A 19,023-nucleotide genomic window follows, 5' to 3' on the forward strand; every position below is an offset into this window, starting at 1 on the left:
GCGCAAGGGGGAAGGGAGTCCCTTTTCCTAGCCAGGGGAACTGAGACACACAACACCCAGAAAATCGGGTGACTCCCACCCCAATACTGCGCTTTGAGCAAACGGGCACACCAGGAGATTGTATCCCACACCTGGCCGGGAGGGTCCCACGGCCACGGAGCCTTCCTCATTGCTAGCAGAGCAGTCTGCGACCTAACCGCAAGGCAGCAGCGAGGCTAGGGGAGGGGCGCCCGCCATTGCTGAGGCTTAAGTAGGTAAACAAAGCCTCTGGGAAGCTCGAACGGGGTGGAGCTCACAGCAGCTCAAGGAAACCTGCCTGTCTCTGTAGACTCCACCTCTGGGGACAGGGCACAGCTAAACAACAACAACAAAAAAAGCAGCAGGAACCTTTGCAGACGCAAACGACTCTGTCTGATAGCTTTAAAGAGAGCAGTGGATCTCCCCACACGGAGGTTGAGATCTGAGAAGGGACAGACTGCCTGCTCAAGTGGGTCCCTGACCTCTGAGTAGCCTAACTGGGAGACATCCCCCACTAGGGGCAGTCTGATACCCCACACCTCACAGGGTGGAATACACCCCTGAGAGGAAGCTTCCAAAGGAAGAATCAGACAGGTACACTCGCTGTTCAGCAATATTCTATCTTCTGCAACCTCTGCTGCTGATACCCAGGCAAACAGGGTCTGGAGTGGACCTCAAGCAATCTCCAACAGACCTGCAGCTGAGGGTCCTGACTGTTAGAAGGAAAACTATCAAACAGGAAGGACACCTATACCAAAACCCCATCAGTACGTCACCATCATCAAAGACCAGAGGCAGATAAAACCACAAAGATGGGGAAAAAGCAGGGCAGAAAAGCTGGACATTCAAAAAATAAGAGCGCATCTCCCCCTGCAAAGGAGCGCAGCTCATCGCCAGCAACGGATCGAAGCTGGTCAGAGAATGACTTTGATGAGATGAGAGAAGAAGGCTTCAGTCCATCAAACTCCTCAGAGCTAAAGGAGGAATTACGTACCCAGTGCAAAGAAACTAAAAATCTTGAAAAAAAAGTGGAAGAATTGACAGCTAGAATAATTAATGCAGAGAAGGTCATAAACGAAATGACAGAGATAAAAACCATGACACGAGAAATACGTGACAAATGCACAAGCTTCAGTAACCGACTCGATCAACTGGAAGAAAGAGTATCAGCGATTGAGGATCAAATGAATGAAACGAAGCGAGAAGAGAAACCAAAAGAAAAAAGAAGAAAAAGAAATGAACAAAGCCTGCAAGAAGTATGGGATTATGTAAAAAGACCAAATCTACGTCTGATTGGGGTGCCTGAAAGTGAGGGGGAAAATGGAACCAACTTGGAAAACACTCTTCAGGATATCATCCAGGAGAACTTCCCCAACCTAGTAGGGCAGGCCAACATTCAAATTCAGGAAATACAGAGAACGCCACAAAGATACTCCTCCAGAAGAGCAACTCCAAGACACATAATTGCCAGATTCACCAAAGTTGAAATGAAGGAAAAAATCTTAAGGGCAGCCAGAGAGAAAGGTCGGGTTACCCACAAAGGGAAGCCCATCAGACTAACAGCAGATCTCTCGGCAGAAACTCTACAAGCCAGAAGAGAGTGGGGGCCAATATTCAACGTTCTTAAAGAAAAGAATTTTAAACCCAGAATTTCATATCCAGCCAAACTAAGTTTCATCAGTGAAGGAGAATAAAATCCTTTACAGATAAGCAAATGCTTAGAGATTTTGTCACCACCAGGCCTGCCTTACAAGAGACCCTGAAGGAAGCCCTAAACATGGAAAGGAACAACTGGTACCAGCCATTGCAAAAACATGCCAAAATGTAAAGACCATCGAGGCTAGGAAGAAACTGCATCAACTAATGAGCAAAATAACCAGTTAATATCATAATGACAGGATCAAGTTCACACATAACAATATTAACCTTAAATGTAAATGGACTAAATGCTCCAATTAAAAGACAGGGACTGGCAAACTGGATAAAGAGTCAAGACCCATCAGTCTGCTGTATTCAGGAGACCCATCTCACATGCAGAGACATACATAGGCTCAAAATAAAGGGATGGAGGAAGATCTACCAAGCAAATGGAGAACAAAAAAAGCAGGGGTTGCAATCCTAGTCTCTGATAAAACAGACTTTAAACCATCAAAGATCAAAAGAGACAAAGAAGGCCATTACATAATGGTAAAGGGATCAATTCAACAGGAAGAGCTAACTATCCTAAATATATATGCACCCAATACAGGAGCACCCAGATTCATAAAGCAAGTCCTTAGAGACCTACAAAGAGACTTAGACTCCCATACAATAATAATGGGAGATTTCAACACTCCACTGTCAACATTAGACAGATCAACGAGACAGAAAGTTAACAAGGATATCCAGGAATTGAACTCATCTCTGCACCAAGCGGACCTAATAGACATCTATAGAACTCTCCACCCCAAATCAACAGAATATACATTCTTCTCAGCACCACATCGCACTTATTCCAAAATTGACCACATAATTGGAAGTAAAGCACTCCTCAGCAAATGTACAAGAACAGAAATTATAACAAACTGTCTCTCAGACCACAGTGCAATCAAACTAGAACTCAGGACTAAGAAACTCAATCAAAACCGCTCAACTACATGGAAACTGAACAACCTGCTCCTGAATGACTACTGGGTACATAACGAAATGAAAGCAGAAATAAAGATGTTCTTTGAAACCAATGAGAACAAAGATACAACATACCAGAATCTCTGGGACACATTTAAAGCAGTGTGTAGAGGGAAATTTATAGCACTAAATGCCACAAGAGAAAGCAGGAAAGATCGAAAATTGACACTTTAACATCACAATTAAAAGAACTAGAGAGGCAAGAGCAAACACATTCAAAAGCTAGCAGAAGGCAAGAAATAACTAAGATCAGAGCAGAACTGAAGGAGATAGAGTCACAAAAAACCCTCCAAAAAATCAATGAATCCAGGAGTTGGTTTTTTGAAAAAATCAACAAATTGACAGACCGCTAGCAAGACTAATAAAGAAGAAAAGAGAGAAGAATCAAATAGACGCAATAAAAAATGATAAAGGGGATATCACCACCGACCCCACAGAAATACAAACAACCGGCCGGGCGCGGTGGCTCAAGCCTGTAATCCCAGCACTTTGGGAGGCTGAGACGGGCGGATCACGAGGTCAGGAGATCGAGACCATCCTGGCTAACACGGTGAAACCCCGTCTCTACTAAAAAAATACAAAAAACTAGCCGGGCGAGGTGGCGGGCGCCTGTAGTCCCAGCTACGCGGGAGGCTGAGGCGAGAGAATGGCGTAAACCCGGGAGGCGGAGCTTGCAGTGAGCTGAGATCCGGCCACTGCACTCCAGCCTGGGCGACAGACCGAGACTCCGTCTCAAAAAAAAAAAAAAAAAAAAAAAAGAAATACAAACAACCATCAGAGAATACTATAAATGCCTCTACGCAAATCAACTAGAAAATCTAGAAGAAATGGATAATTTCCTGGACACTTACACTCTCCCAAGACTGAACCAGGAAGAAGTTGAATCCCTGAATAGACCAATAGCAGGCTCTGAAATTGAGGCAACAATTAATAGCCTACCCACCAAAAAAAGTCCAGGACCAGATGGATTTACAGCTGAATTCTAACAGAGGTACAAGGAGGAGCTGGTACCATTCCTTCTGAAACTATTCCAATCAATAGAAAAAGAGGGAATCCTCCCTAACTCATTTTATGAGGCCAACATCATCCTGATACCAAAGCCTGGCAGAGACACAACAAAAAAAGAGAATTTTAGACCAATATCCCTGATGAACATCGATGCAAAAATTCTCAATAAAATACTGGCAAACCGGATTCAGCAGTACATCAAAAAGCTTATCCACCATGATCAAGTGGGCTTCATCCCTGGGATGCAAGGCTGGTTCAACATTCGCAAATCAATAAACGTAATCCAGCATATAAACAGAACCAAAGACAAGAACCACATGATTATCTCAATAGATGCAGAAAAGGCTTTTGACAAAATTCAACAGCCCTTCATGCTAAAAACGCTCAATAAATTCGGTATTGATGGAACGTACCTCAAAATAATAAGAGCTATTTACGACAAACCCACAGCTAATATCATACTGAATGGGCAAAAACTGGAAAAATTCCCTTTGAAAACTGGCACAAGACAGGGATGCCCTCTCTCACCACTCCTATTCAACACAGTGTTGGAAGTTCTGGCTAGGGCAATCAGGCAAGAGAAAGAAATCAAGGGTATCCAGTTAGGAAAAGAAGAAGTCAAATTGTCCCTGTTTGCAGATGACATGATTGTATATTTAGAAAACCCCATGGTCTCAGCCCAAAATCTCCTTAAGCTGATAAGCAACTTCAGCAAAGTCTCAGGATACAAAATTAATGTGCAAAAATCACAAGCATTCTTATACACCAGTAACAGACAAGCAGAGAGCCAAATCAGGAATCAACTTCCATTCACAATTGCTTCAAAGAGCATAAAATACCTAGGAATCCAGCTTACAAGGGATGTAAAGGACCTCTTCAAGGAGAACTACAAACCACTGCTCAGTGAAATCAAAGAGGACACAAACAAGTGGAAGAACATACCATGCTCATGGATAGGAAGAATCAATATCGTGAAAATGGCCATACTGCCCAAGGTTATTTATAGATTCAATGCCATCCCCATCAAGCTACCAATGAGTTTCTTCACAGAATTGGAAAAAACGGCTTTAAAGTTCATATGGAACCAAAAAAGAGCCCGCATTGCCAAGACAATCCTAAGTCAAAAGGACAAAGCTGGAGGCGTCACGCTACCTGACTTCAAGGCGTCACGCTACCTGACTATACTACAAGGCTACAGTAACCAAAACAGCATGGTACTGGTACCAAAACACACATATAGACCAATGGAACAGAACAGAGTCCTCAGAAATAATACCACACATCTACAGCCATCTGATCTTTGACAAACCTGAGAGAAACAAGAAATGGGGAAAGGATTCCCTATTTAATAAATGGTGCTGGGAAAATTGGCTAGCCATAAGTAGAAAGCTGAAACTGGATCCTTTCCTTACCCCTTATACGAAAATTAATTCAAGATGGATTAGAGACTTAAATGTGAGACCTAATACCATAAAAACCCTAGAAGAAAATCTAGGTAGTACCATTCAGGACATAGGCATGGGCAAGGACTTCACGTCTAAAACACCAAAAGAAACGGCAGCAAAAGCAAAAATTGACACATGGGATCTAATTAAACTAAAGAGCTTTTGCACAGCTAAAGAAACTACCATCAGAGTGAACAGACAACCTACAGAATGGGAGAAAATTTTTGCAACCTACTCATCTGACAAAGGGCTGATATCCAGAATCTACAAAGAACTCAAACAAATATACAAGAAAAAAACAAACAACCCCATCAAAAAGTGGGCAAAGGATATGAACAGACATTTCTCAAAAGAAGACATCCATACAGCCAACAGACACATGAAAAAATGCTCATCATCACTCGCCATCAGAGAAATGCAAATCAAAACCACAATGAGATACCATCTCACACCAGTTAGAATGGCAATCATTAAGAAGTCAGGAAACAACAGGTGCTGGAGAGGATGTGGAGAAATAGGAACACTTTTACACTGTTGGTGGGATTGTAAACTAGTTCAACCATTATGGAAAACAGTATGGCGATTCCTCAAGGATCTAGAACTAGATGTACCATATGACCCAGCCATCCCACTACTGGGTATATACCCAAAGGATTATAAATTACTCTACTACAAAGACACATGCACACGTATGTTTATTGCGGCACTATTCACAATAGCAAAGACTTGGAATCAACCCAAATGTCCATCAGTGACAGACTGGATTAAGAAAATGTGGCACATATACACCATGGAATACTATGCAGCCATAAAAAAGGATGAGTTTGCGTCCTTTGTAGGGACATGGATGCAGCTGGAAACCATCATTCTTAGCAAACTATCACAAGAAGAGAAAACCAAACACCGCATGTTCTCACTCATAGGTGGGAACTGAACAATGAGATCACTTGGACTCGGGAAGGGGAACATCACACACTGGGGCCTATCATGGGGAGGAGGGAGGAGGGAGGGATTGCTTTGGGGAGTTATACATGATATAAATGTTATGCATATGTACCCTAGAACTTAAAGTATAATAATAATAAAAAAAAAAGCTAGCAGAAGGCAAGAAATAACTAAGATCAGAGCAGAACTGAAGGAGACAGAGACACAAAAAACTCTCCAAAAAAATCAATGAATCCAGGAGTTGTTTTTTTGAAAAGATCAACAAAATTGAGAGACTGCTAGCAAGACTAATAAAGAAGAAAAGAGAGAAGAATCAAATAGACGCAATAAAAAATGATAAAGGGGATATCACCACCAACCCCAAGAAATACAAACTACCATCAGAGAATACTATAAATGCCTCTACGCAAGTAAACTAGAAAATCTAGAAGAAATGGATAATTTCCTGGACACTTACACTCTTCCAAGACTAAACCAGGAAGAAGTTGAATCCCTAAATAGACCAATAGCAGGCTCTCAAATTCAGGCAATAATTAATAGCCTACCCACCAAAAAAAGTCCAGGACCAGATGGATTCACAGCTGAATTCTAACAGAGGTACAAGGAGGAGCTGGTACCATTCCTTCTGAAACTATTCCAATCAATAGAAAAAGAGGGAATCCTCCCTAACTCATTTTATGAGGCCAACATCATCCTGATACCAAAGCCTGGCAGAGACACAACAAAAAAAGAGAATTTTAGACCAATATCCCTGATGAACATCGATGCAAAAATCCTCAATAAAATACTGGCAAAACGGATTCAGCAGCACATCAAAAAGCTTATCCACCATGATCAAGTGGGCTTCATCCCTGGGATGCAAGGCTGGTTCAACATTCGCAAATCAATAAACGTAATCCAGCATATAAACAGAACCAAAGACAAGAACCACATGATTATCTCAATAGATGCAGAAAAGGCTTTTGACAAAATTCAACAGCCCTTCATGCTAAAAACGCTCAATAAATTCGGTATTGATGGAACGTACCTCAAAATAATAAGAGCTATTTATGACAAACCCACAGCCAGTATCATACTGAATGGGCAAAAACTGGAAAAATTCCCTTTGAAAACTGGCACAAGACAGGGATGCCCTCTCTCACCACTCCTATTCAACACAGTGTTGGAAGTTCTGGCTAGGGCAATCAGGCAAGAGAAAGAAATCAAGGGTATTCAGTTAGGAAAAGAAGAAGTCAAAATGTCCCTGTTTGCAGATGACATGATTGTATATTTAGAAAACCCCATTGTCTCAGCCCAAAATCTCCTTAAGCTGATAAGCAACTTCAGCAAAGTCTCAGGACACAAAATTAATGTGCAAAAATCACAAGCATTCTTATACACCAGTAACAGACAAGCAGAGAGCCAAATCAGGAATGAACTTCCATTCACAATTGCTTCAAAGAGAATAAAATACCTAGGAATCCAACTTACAAGGGATATAAAGGACCTCTTCAAGGAGAACTACAAACCACTGCTCAGTGAAATAAAAGAAGACACAAACAAATGGAAGAACATACCATGCTCATGGATAGGAAGAATCAATATCGTGAAAATGGCCATACTGCCCAAGGTTATTTATAGATTCAATGCCATCCCCATCAAGCTACCAATGAGTTTCTTCACAGAATTGGAAAAAACGGCTTTAAAGTTCCTATGGAACCAAAAAAGAGCCCGCATTGCCAAGACAATCCTAAGTCAAAAGAACAAAGCTGGAGGCATCACGCTACCTGACTTCAAACTATACTACAAGGCTACAGTAACCAAAACAGCATGGTACTGGTACCAAAACACACATATAGACCAATGGAACAGAACAGAGTCCTCAGAAATAATACCACACATCTACAGCCATCTGATCTTTGACAAACCTGAGAGAAACAAGAAATGGGGAAAGGATTCCCTATTTAATAAATGGTGCTGGGAAAATTGGCTAGCCATAAGTAGAAAGCTGAAACTGGATCCTTTCCTTACTCCTTATACGAAAATTAATTCAAGATGGATTAGAGACTTAAATGTTAGACCTAATACCATAAAAACCCTAGAAGAAAACCTAGGTAGTACCATTCAGGACACAGGCATGGGCAAGGACCTCATGTCTAAAACACCAAAAGCAATGGCAACAAAAGCCAAAATTGACAAATAGGATCTCATTAAACTAAAGAGCTTCTGCACAGCAAAAGAAACTACCATCAGAGTGAACAGACAACCTACAGAATGGGAGAAAATTTTTGCAATCTACTCATCTAACAAAGGGCTGATATCCAGAACCTACAAAGAACTCAAACAAATTTACAAGAAAAAAACAAACAACCCCATCAAAAAGTGGGCAAAGGATATGAACAGACATTTCTCAAAAGAAGACATCCATACAGCCAACAGACACATGAAAAAATGCTCATCATCACTCGCCATCAGAGAAATGCAAATCAAAACCACAATGAGATACCATCTCACACCAGTTAGAATGGCAATCATTAAAAAGTCAGGAAACAACAGGTGCTGGAGAGGATGTGGAGAAATAGGAACACTTTTACACTGTTGGTGGGATTGTAAACTAGTTCAACCATTATGGAAAAGAGTATGGCAATTCCTCAAGGATCTAGAACTAGATGTACCGTATGACTCAGCCATCCCACTACTGGGTATATACCCAAAGGATTATAAATCATGCTGCTATAAAGACACATGCACACGTATGTTTATTGTGGCACTATTCACAATAGCAAAGACTTGGAATCAACCCAAATGTCCATCAGTGACAGACTGGATTAAGAAAATGTGGCACATATACACCATGGAATACTATGCAGCCATAAAAAAGGATGAGTTTGCGTCCTTTGTAGGGACATGGATGCAGCTGGAAACCATCATTCTTAGCAAGCTATCACAAGAAGAGAAAACCAAACACCGCATGTTCTCACTCATAGGTGGGAACTGAACAATGAGATCACTTGGACTCAGGAAGGGGAACATCACACACTGGGGCCTATCATGGGGAGGGAGGAGGGGGGATGGATTGCATTGGGAGTTATACCTGATATAAATGACGAATTGATGGGTGCTGACGAGTTGATGGGTGCAGCACACCAACATGGCACAAGTATACATATGTAACAAACCTGCACGTTATGCACATGTACCCTAGAACTTAAAGTATAATAATAAAAAATAAATAAATAAATAAATAAATAATAAATAAATAAATAACAAATAAAATGGGGATAGTAAATAATCTAAATGTCTATCAACAACTGAACATACTGTGGTATGTCCATACAATGGAATACTATTCAGCAATGAAAATACATAGGCTAATGATGTATGCAACAGCTTAGATGAATCTCAAAATCATTACACTGAGTGAAAAAAAAAAGCCAGGTGCAAAAGAGTAAATATTTATGCTTCCATTTATATAAAATTCTAGAAACTGCAAGCTACTCTATAGCATGAACAACACATCAGTAGTTGTCTGAGGCCAAGGGAGAGAGAGGAAGGATGGGCTGGAAGGGGCATGGAGGAACTTCTGGGGGATGGGAATGTTCTGTCTTGTGGCAGGGGTTTCACAGGTATATACATCCGTGAAAACCTAAATGGTACACTTTAACAAAGATATCATTTATTGTATATAAATCAGGCCTTAGTAAAGTTGATTTTTCAAAACTTTCCTACTGATTTGTTTTAAGAAGTAAATGAGAGAAAATGTAGCCGGCATATGGTAAGTGCTTGGTAGTAAATGATGATGACGGTGATGTTGGTGGACACTGGGGCATGACAGCAGAGTGTCCTGGAAGTCAGAGGATATATATATATCCTCTGATATATGATAATCTCTAAACTTCATTTTCCTAACACAACAAAGAACAGGTCTGGACAAGATGTCCTAAAGTTCCTTAAAGGTGCAACAACTTGATCCTAAAGTGATGATGCCCCAATGATGGCCAGTACAACTTTCTAATTCCATGTATTTATAACAGATGTAAACTTTAGTGCTCAGAGGATTCTGCTATAACATTTAGCAGTTACTCCTTGAAATTTAGTCCTTCCATGATGAAAAAAGTAGAGAAAGTAGAATTTCAGAAGTCCTTTCAAGGGAGTTGGGAACAGGTTTAAGGTAGGGTGGAGAAAAGCCTGCAGAAGAGTACAAGTCCAGATAATTCTATAGATTATCAATTCGTTTTCTTGTGTTTCCATTTAGAAGTTTCTGCCAAAGAACTCTAAAATCCTTTTTCCTGAGTTTAATGCTTTCTTACTTAAAACACAAGTCTCTTGGTGCTTTGAACAAATACAAAACACGAGCAACTGGGGACTGAAGCTGTCCAAAGAAGACGTCCTGCAGGAAATAATTTGCCCTATGCTCACTTCTACACACCTTCAAGACGGGCCAGATCCCCACACTACAAATAACCAGCCTTCATTACCACTCTCCCTCATGCCGGTTCAAACCAAGCCTTCGTTACCACTCTCCCTCATGCTGGTTCAAACCAAGCCTTCATTACCACTCTGCCTCATGCCAGTTCAAACCAGAGACTCTAGAATCGTTGCTCTAGCATTACAATTTCCATGCACACTGCTCCTTCACCACCTACCCGCTTTGCTCATGTCTGGCAGACACTCTGCCTCCTCCGTCCTTGGGTACATCCTCTTGGATGGTCACCTTACTGTCCTATGCAACCAATGGCTGAAGAAGCAGTCTGCAAGGACAGGCAGATCACAAGTGTGGCCAGCAGCCACCAATCTCTGAGCTGACAATTTAGCACTGGCAAAAGACATCTTAGGTACATATCTGGGAAAACAGACTCTGAGAACAGAAATGCAAGATCTCATATTTAATAGAGTCATTGAGAATTATTAGTGGGTGGAGAAGTCTAAAAGGAAGTTAGTAGGTAGTGCTAAGGAGGAAGATCTGTCATGAAAAGATACTGGAAAGCAAAGAAAAAGGCTGGAGAATAATGAGAGTACGGTCTTACTAAATCTTAGAGTGTGGAGTGTTCTGACCTCTAATAACAACTCTTCCACCTTCATCAACCCCCAATCCCTGCTCGGAATGAGATGAGGCAGAAGTACTTTTTCACAGGACTCCTGCCCTCGCTGGTCCTCAGTTCCTACAGAGTTGTCAAATACTCATCTGGGGAGCTTACTTAAATTCATGCAGATTCCCCAGCTCTAGCTTCTGATTAGTGCATGGCCTGGGATTATACATTTTAGCCACCATCCCAGAATATTTCATAGATGTTCTTTTTGATCCTTTCCCTAGTCTTGTGATGATCAGACAATTACCTAAGTTTTAGAGACTGAATTCTCTTTGTATGCAGTCACGTACAAAGGTGTTCCAAAAAAAAGGCTTTAAGACTCCATTTCCAACCATGAGAGAATATGTGGTACTAGACTTGCCCTTTTGCCACAAACAACTAGAAAATTGGAGGAAAATACATGGTACTACTGTTTCCAGACACTGGATAATAAGCAGCCTAAGACTCTGATTCCTGAGAGCAGGAAAACAGATGAAGTAAGCCCTAGGTCACTAGAGGTCATTCCTGGACTTTGGCACAGTGTGGGGGAACCCCACACGTAGCATGAAGGTCTCATGGAGTTGAAGGGAGACTAAAGTTTAGTGGGGCTTAAGTGGCTGGAATTTCAGAAGCAAAGTCTGAAAGACTGGGGAGCTATGGAGAGGAAAAGCTCCAGAAGTCCAGACTGACTGGATACTAAGCTGTGCCTCTGTAGGGTGAAACTCCACAAGCCTGAGCAGACTGGAGCACAACCTCCTTGACTTAGAGGGGGTTATGCATTATGATATTTCAGACGAGATCTGGTGCATTCAGGCTGGTATGGCTGCAGGTTGCATTATGATACTTCAATTACTACTGAAAAGGTTGAGCTGAACAATCTCCAGCACTTATACAGAACTGGAGGAGGCTCAGCTCCACTCATCTAGAGTACAGACATCTTATTGAACAACCAGGCACCAGTGTTTAGGGCTAACTCTAGACCTGCCCTAATGAAGCTTTGAAACAATTTTCAAAATGCTCAAATTGACTTAAGAAAATACATTAACTGCTTACCAAAACAAATATAGATGTTCCACAATTTACAATGGTTTGACTTAACGCATTTTCTTTCTTTCTATTTTTTTTTGAGATGGGGTCTCACTCTCTTGCCCAGGCTGGAGTGCAACCTCCGCCTCACTGCAACCTCCATCTCCCAGGTTCAAGTGATTTTCCTGCCTCAGCCTCCTGAGTAGCTGGGATTACAGGTGCCCGCCACCACCCCTGGCTAATTTTTTGTATTTTTAGTAGCGATGGGGTTTCGCCACATTGAGCAGGCTGGCCTCGAACTCCTGACCCCAGGTGATCCACCTGCCTCGGCCTCCCAAAGTGCTGGGATTACAGGCATGAGCCACCGCACCTGACTGACTTAACACATTTTCAACTTTATGATGGTGCAAAAGCAACACATGTTCAGTGCGGCCCTGACTTAAGAGGGGGTTATGGATTATGATATTTTGATTTATGTTACAATATTTTCAACTCACAATGGTTTTATCCAGACTGTAAGTTGAAGAGTGTCTGTATGTCAGTCTTGAAAGGAAGACAAGATTGAGACTCAACATAATGATATTCACAATGTCCAGCATCCAATCAAAACCTACGAATCATGTAAAGAAGCAGAAAAATATGACTTGTAACCAGAAGAAAAATCAGTTATAGAAACAGACCCAGGAAAGACAGATATATGGAATTAGCAGCAAAAGAACATGAAAAGAGCTAGTACAGGCTGAGTATCCCTAATCTGAGAATCTAAAATGCTCTAAAATCCAAAACTTTTTGAGCACTGACATGATGCCCAAAGGAAATGTACACTGGAGCATTTCAGATTTTGGATTTTGGAATTTGGGATGCTCAACTAGATAAGCATAATGCAAATATGCCATAATCTGAAAAAAAATCTGAAATCTGAAACACTTCTGGTCCTAAGCATTTTGGATAAGGGATACTCAGTCTATATAAAGGATGAAAGAAAATGTACACAGAATGAGAAGATTAACGGAAGATACATAAAAGGGGACCAAATGGAGCTTCTAGAACTGAAAAAAATATGTGAAATAACAATTCACTAGATGGGCCTAACAGCAGACCAGACATTGCAGAAGACAAGACCAGTTACATAGCAACAGAAACGATCCAAGTTGAAGCACTGAGAAAAAAAGTAGACTGAAAACAAAAAACACCAAGCCTCAGTGACCTGTGGAGACAATTGTGTGGACATGCAAACTTGTAATTAGAAGGAGTGGGAGGGAAGAAAAATGTATTTAAAGAAATATTGGCTAACATTTTCTGAATCTGACGAAAACCATAAATCCATAGACTCAAGAAGTTCAAGTAGGATAAACACAAAGAAAACCACACCAAGGCACATCATGACCAAATTGCTGAAAATAACTGATAATGGAGAAGAAATCTTAAAAGCAGATGGGGGAAAGATATGTTACATACAGGGGAACAAAGATAAGAATAACGACTGTCTTCTCATCAGAAACAATGTAGGCCAGGCAAGGTGGCCCACGCCTATTACAGGCGGGTGGATCACCTGAGGTCAGGAGTTTGAGACCAGACTGGCCAACATGGTGAAACTCTGTCTCTACTAAAAATACAAAAATTAGCCAGGTGTGGTGGCATGCAACTGTAGTCCCAGCTACTCAGGAGGCTGAGGCAGGAGAATTACTTAAACACGGGAGGTGGAGGTTGCAGTGGGCCAAAATCGTGGCACTGCACTCCAGCCTGGATGATGGAGTGAGATCCTGTCTCAAAAAAAAAAAAAAGAAAGAAGAGAAAACAGGGGAGTGGAGGGGAGAGGAGGAAAAGGAAAGAAAAGAAGGAAGGAAGGAAGGGAGGGAGGAAGGGAAGGAGGGAACAAAGAAAGCCAAAGACAATAAAATAACTATTTAAAAAACTAAAAGAAAAAAATTGTCAGCCTAGAATTCCATGTCTGGTAAAAAGTTGAGGATCACATTTTCAGACAAATAACGCAGACAGAATTTCTTGCCAGATGACCTGTTCTACAAAATAATGATAAAGTTTTTCAGGCTGAAGGAAACTGATACCAGATAGAAACTAGGATGTACACAAACAAACAAGGAGTGTGAAAATTATAAATAAGTGTATCTGAAAAAAAAAAAAGGCTTTGACAATTTGGGGCCGGGCGCTGTGGCTCATGGCTGTAATCCCAGCACTTTGGGAGGCCGAGGTGGGAGGATCACTTGAGGTCAGGTGTTAGAGACCAGCCTGGCCAACATGGTGAAACCCCATCTCTACTAAAAATACAAAATATTAGCTGGGGGTGGTGGCAGGCACCTGCAACCCCAGTTACTCGGGAGGCTGAGGCAGAAGAATCGCTTGAACCTGGGAGGCGGAGGTTGCAGTGAACCGAGATTGTACCACTGCACTCCAGCCTGGCAACAGAGTGAAACTCTGTCTCAAAAAATAATAATAATAATAACAATAATAATAATAATTTGGATCCCCTGCATAATCTCCTCCCTAGAAGGCTTCTTTTTAGAGACACACACAAACCTCATCTTTTCTCCTGATATTTGAACACAGGATTCCACTGTGCCACAGCTACTTGCCTTTTTAGTACTTTTCCCCCTGCATTTATATAGCTAGCCATTAACTAACTACTATGCGTCACACACTGGAGATGCAAAGATAAAGAACATGTGTTATCTGCCATCAAGAAGCTTAGAGGTCTGGTGGGAAAACAATCAAGGCAACAAAGAGTTAAAGCACAACACCTCCTAACTGTACTCAAATCCTGGCTCTACTCACTTAGCAACTCTGTGACCTTGGGCAACTTACTTAACCTCTCCATGCCTTGGTTTCCATAATTGTAAAATGGGGATAATAGTAGTACTACGGGGTTGTGGTGAGAGAAAATGCTTTAACATGTGTAAACCGGAAGGACAGTGCTTGGGATACAGTCAACACCTAGTAAGTATTGGCCATGTTATTACAATGTTGGTTTGCCAAGGAGGTTAGAGGAGTATGGAGAAAGAACATCCGGTCAGAGAGGGAGTGGGATGGGAAGGGAAGACATTTCAGGGGAAGTGATGCTTTGGCTGACCTTTTGAAGGATAAGCAGGGTTAGCAGATAAAGAAGGGAGAGATACTCCGGGTAGAGGTGGCAGCATTCAACAAGGCATGGAGATGTGTGTCAGCGTGCGTCAGGAGACCACTGCAAATGTCTTCAGTACTGCTGCAGTCAACAGTGCCTCAGCTGTAGCCCAGGAAATGTTCTGGGGCCTCTCTAGAAGACCTTTTGACTTCCTTCAGGGGCCTCTTACCTCTTCCATAATCTGATCCATTTTGCCTCTGTGGTCTGAGGCGAAAACTGTCCCCCAAAAAAGAAGAAAAAGAGAGCAGAAAATGAGTTTCAAACACAGAAAGGAACATCCCAAACGTTGGTTGTATCCATTCTTTCTCCCAGATGAAAATGTCCCTGGACCTGCTTTTCTCTGTCAACTTGGTCAAACCTAATTAGGCCACTGGGTGTGCCGTGTGTGGCTGCACAGGCTGTGCAATGCACTATTCCAGAGGACAGCAGCACAAAGGCTATGACATGAATGCTCCTTCCACCCCCAGGAGTGGGAAACTGGGGGCCCTACCTTCACAGCCACCTTTATCTAGGAAACATCTTTCTTTTCTGATATAAGTCTTATGAGAAGGCAAAGCTTAGAAGCTGGTATTGCTTCTGCCCATCTATATCAATAATGCAGAAGGCATGGGCCAGTACCCTGATACCTGGACATATAATTCTAAAAACCACACAGTGGGAGATAGGACATGGGCATCAATGAAAGGGTCCAGACCTTCAGTTGAGGAAGCAGGATTAACCAAACCTTGGATTCAGCAGGCAAAAATAATTCTAGCCCCAGACTTCTAACACCGTGTTCAACATAGGTGGAACACGTCATGACCACCAAGACCACACTGTTGACCAAGATCAACATAGGATACCATAAGAATAAGAATACTGGAAACGTACTCTTCTATTTCTTCAGAAGCCTTCCTCTTAAACCTGAAAAAAAAAAAAAAAAAAGACAAGGTTTTTAAGAGCCCACTAGTCTGATGCACCAGGGTAGTATCTTGAGGAAGGTTTCAAAAGTGGAGGAAAATTAGTATATCTCAAGTGCTTTATCTGTCTGCAGTTCTCTTTAGAGACAAGCCCCACAACCAGCATGAGAGAACTAAAGACGCTGTAGTGCCTTCTTACAGCTTTATATCAGCCTCACTCCAAATTGAATTGTTGAGAGTTTAAGTGCAGGTTGAGCGAGTGGCTTAACATTCAAATAGATACAGATGATTCAGTGCCCTCTTTTCTTTCAGCAATAAACTGACTGGTTTATAGAGTGCTTTCTTAGGACTGAGACCCTGGGTCTTATTTGGTGCTATTAGCTGTCAGCACTTGCAGCTTCCAATGAGCAAAAAGGGATGCCCTCGCCTCACAGTTCAGGCTTCAGGCTTCAGAACTGCTTTTCTGTGCCCTTCACACGAAGGACGAGAGGACCTTCTGAGTGATGGTGGGTGAGTAGTGCCAGGGCCTGGCTGACACACGCGTACCTACGGCAGTGGTTCTCACATGTCAGTGTGCATAAGAACCATCCACTGAGCCTGTTAGATATGCAGATTGGTGGGCCTGGCAGGGAGAGTTCTGAATCAGCTGGTCTGGGTGGGTGGGGGGTGCCCAGGAATATGCATTTTAAAATTCTAATCTAAGTGTGTCACTAGTCACACTCTGAGAAACACTGATCTGAAGTTTTCTAATAAGACTGGCGAACTGTCGATGATTATTAAAGTTGAACATTGGGTACATGGCGATTACATTTTTGTATGTCTGAAAACTTCCACAATTCTGTTATTGTGGGTTTTTTGTTTGTTTGTTTTAAATGAGTTATTTTAAGTCAGAAATCTAGCACCATGATGAGCAACAGCAAAGGATGGCAAATGGCCTGGAGGCAGGATGTAGACCTTGACAGGCTGGGCCACCAGCCTCGCCAGTAAGAACTGGTTTCTTGGAGCCAACCAGCAATTCCTGCAAAACGCAAATAACTCCCCCTGCCAAAAGCAAAATTCTACATTCATTTTTTTTTTTGTTTTTGTCAATTAAAAAATAAAAATTTCAGCCAGGCACAATGGCTCATGCCTGTAATCCTAATACTTTGGGAGGCCAAAGCAGGTAGATCATTTGAGGTCAGGAGTTCGAGACCAGCCTGGTCAACATGGTGAAACCCCATCTCTACTAAAGACACAAAAATTAGCTGGGTATGGTGGTGGGCGCCTGTAATCCCAGCTACTCACAGGCTGAGACAGGAGAATCACTTGAACACGGAAAGTGGAGATTGTGGTGAGCCAAGATCGCGCCATTTCACCACAGCCTGGTGACAGAGTGAGACTCCGTCTCAAAAAAAAAAATTAATAATATAAACTTAAAAAATTAAAAATGATTTTAAAAAGTCAGTCAAAGTTTAAATAGACTGCTTTCCATGGAATTTACTCTATCAACTGTACTATTTTTAAAAAGAAAGAATGATGGCTGAAGTGAGGTGGGAGAATGGGTAGGTCAAGCTGGAATAACAGGGTATAACAACTCTAAGGGAATCTCCCAGGCTGCAGTTTCTGACCCTTAAAGAGAGATAAAGGAGACTCAGCAATGAGGGTTAGGAGGGCATAGGGGAACAGAATGGGTAGTGGGAGGCACCATGGGGAAACCACTGCAGGGTGCACAGGGCATCCCCAGCCTGGTGTTGCTGGAGGCTATAGACTTCCAACGCCTGTTCTAAGTCAACAGAATCCTAAAGGAAGAGCACCCGGTAGCCACCAAAGCCACCTTCTGTCTATGTGGGAGGATAGAAGCTGACTTCCTAGTTCACGCCGTTCCCGAGGACCAATGCCTCTAATTGTCCTCATGAAGTTAAACTCTATACCCCCACTGTCCGAATGGCACAGCTAATGTCACCAAGGGTAGAAGTGCTTGGATGAAAACAGGGATAAGAGAAGAATCCTGGAATTAAACAGGCTACGAAGAAAGGCTGACGCCTTTGTTGTGTACATAAGAGACATATTCGTCTCCAATTACCCTCAGGAGTTATGACCGAATTGTTCCTTCCCTACACAATGTGCGGTGGCAAAACCAGCCGCGATTATGTCTGAAGGAAACAATAATGATAATGCTAATCTTTGAGGGGAGGCTGAATAATTGCCATTTATCCACTCAACATTCAAAAGGGGGATGAGTTTAATATTCAGCTTAATTGCTGCTGAGCCCACATCCTGCTCTCTCTCGCTCTAGGGGGAGCCCAAGGACTCTCCCGACAGAGGAAGGAGAAAAATCAAATGGAGTCCTCAAGGAAGGGCAGCAGGGATGCCCTCAGGTGGCGTCTTCTCTCTCATTCTCTCTCTCTCTCTCTCTCACTCTCTGCCAGAAATAACAGGTTCTGGGAGCGCACTGACTGGGATGGTGCACCCTGCCTCTGATCTGGGTCACAGACGGAACACTGGCCACTTCCCAGCCTTACCTAGCCTGCAGATGAGTTTGGTCTAAACCATACTGCTGTCTGTTTATTTTTTGTTTTGTTCTGTTGTAATGTAATTTCATTGCCAAAATGGGGAGATTTTGTATACAAATCCAAATTTCTGAACTCTAACTTTTTAGTTTAACTTTTCGGCCTGGCAATACTGGACGTGCAGTGGATGAACCTGAGCTCCCTTGACCCCGCATTGCTCCCAAACACTGGGGGTCCAGAACTAGTCCTCAATTACGTCATCTGCGCTGCTGGTTTTCCAATAGGAGTGAGGAGGCTGGCAAAGTGCGTCCTGTAGCTATGCAGCTATCAAATGTGAGGAGG

The 19,023-nt window shown here is 42.2% G+C and overlaps 1 protein-coding gene across 4 annotated transcripts in view; it reads right to left on the reverse strand.

The window, feature by feature from the left end:
• The window catches only part of IFT43 (intraflagellar transport 43), a 111,321-nt gene that overhangs the window by 18,935 nt on the left and 73,363 nt on the right, over nt 1-19,023 (reverse strand). For all 4 annotated transcript variants that reach the window (XR_004431491.1, XM_033187344.1, XM_033187343.1 and 1 more), the window contains exons 4-5: nt 16,164-16,196; nt 15,463-15,509 (exon numbers count right to left, since the gene is read on the reverse strand). Coding sequence is in view for 3 of the 4 variants with exons in the window: in XM_033187344.1 (XP_033043235.1) it covers nt 15,463-15,509; nt 16,164-16,196 (80 nt within the window). In the remaining variant the exon portion in view is untranslated. The remainder of the gene's footprint in view (nt 1-15,462; nt 15,510-16,163; nt 16,197-19,023) is intronic.

The sequence above is a fragment of the Trachypithecus francoisi genome, unplaced genomic scaffold (assembly GCF_009764315.1).
Source record: "Trachypithecus francoisi isolate TF-2019V2 unplaced genomic scaffold, Tfra_2.0 Lachesis_group3, whole genome shotgun sequence".
NCBI classification, from domain to species: Eukaryota; Metazoa; Chordata; class Mammalia; order Primates; family Cercopithecidae; genus Trachypithecus; species Trachypithecus francoisi.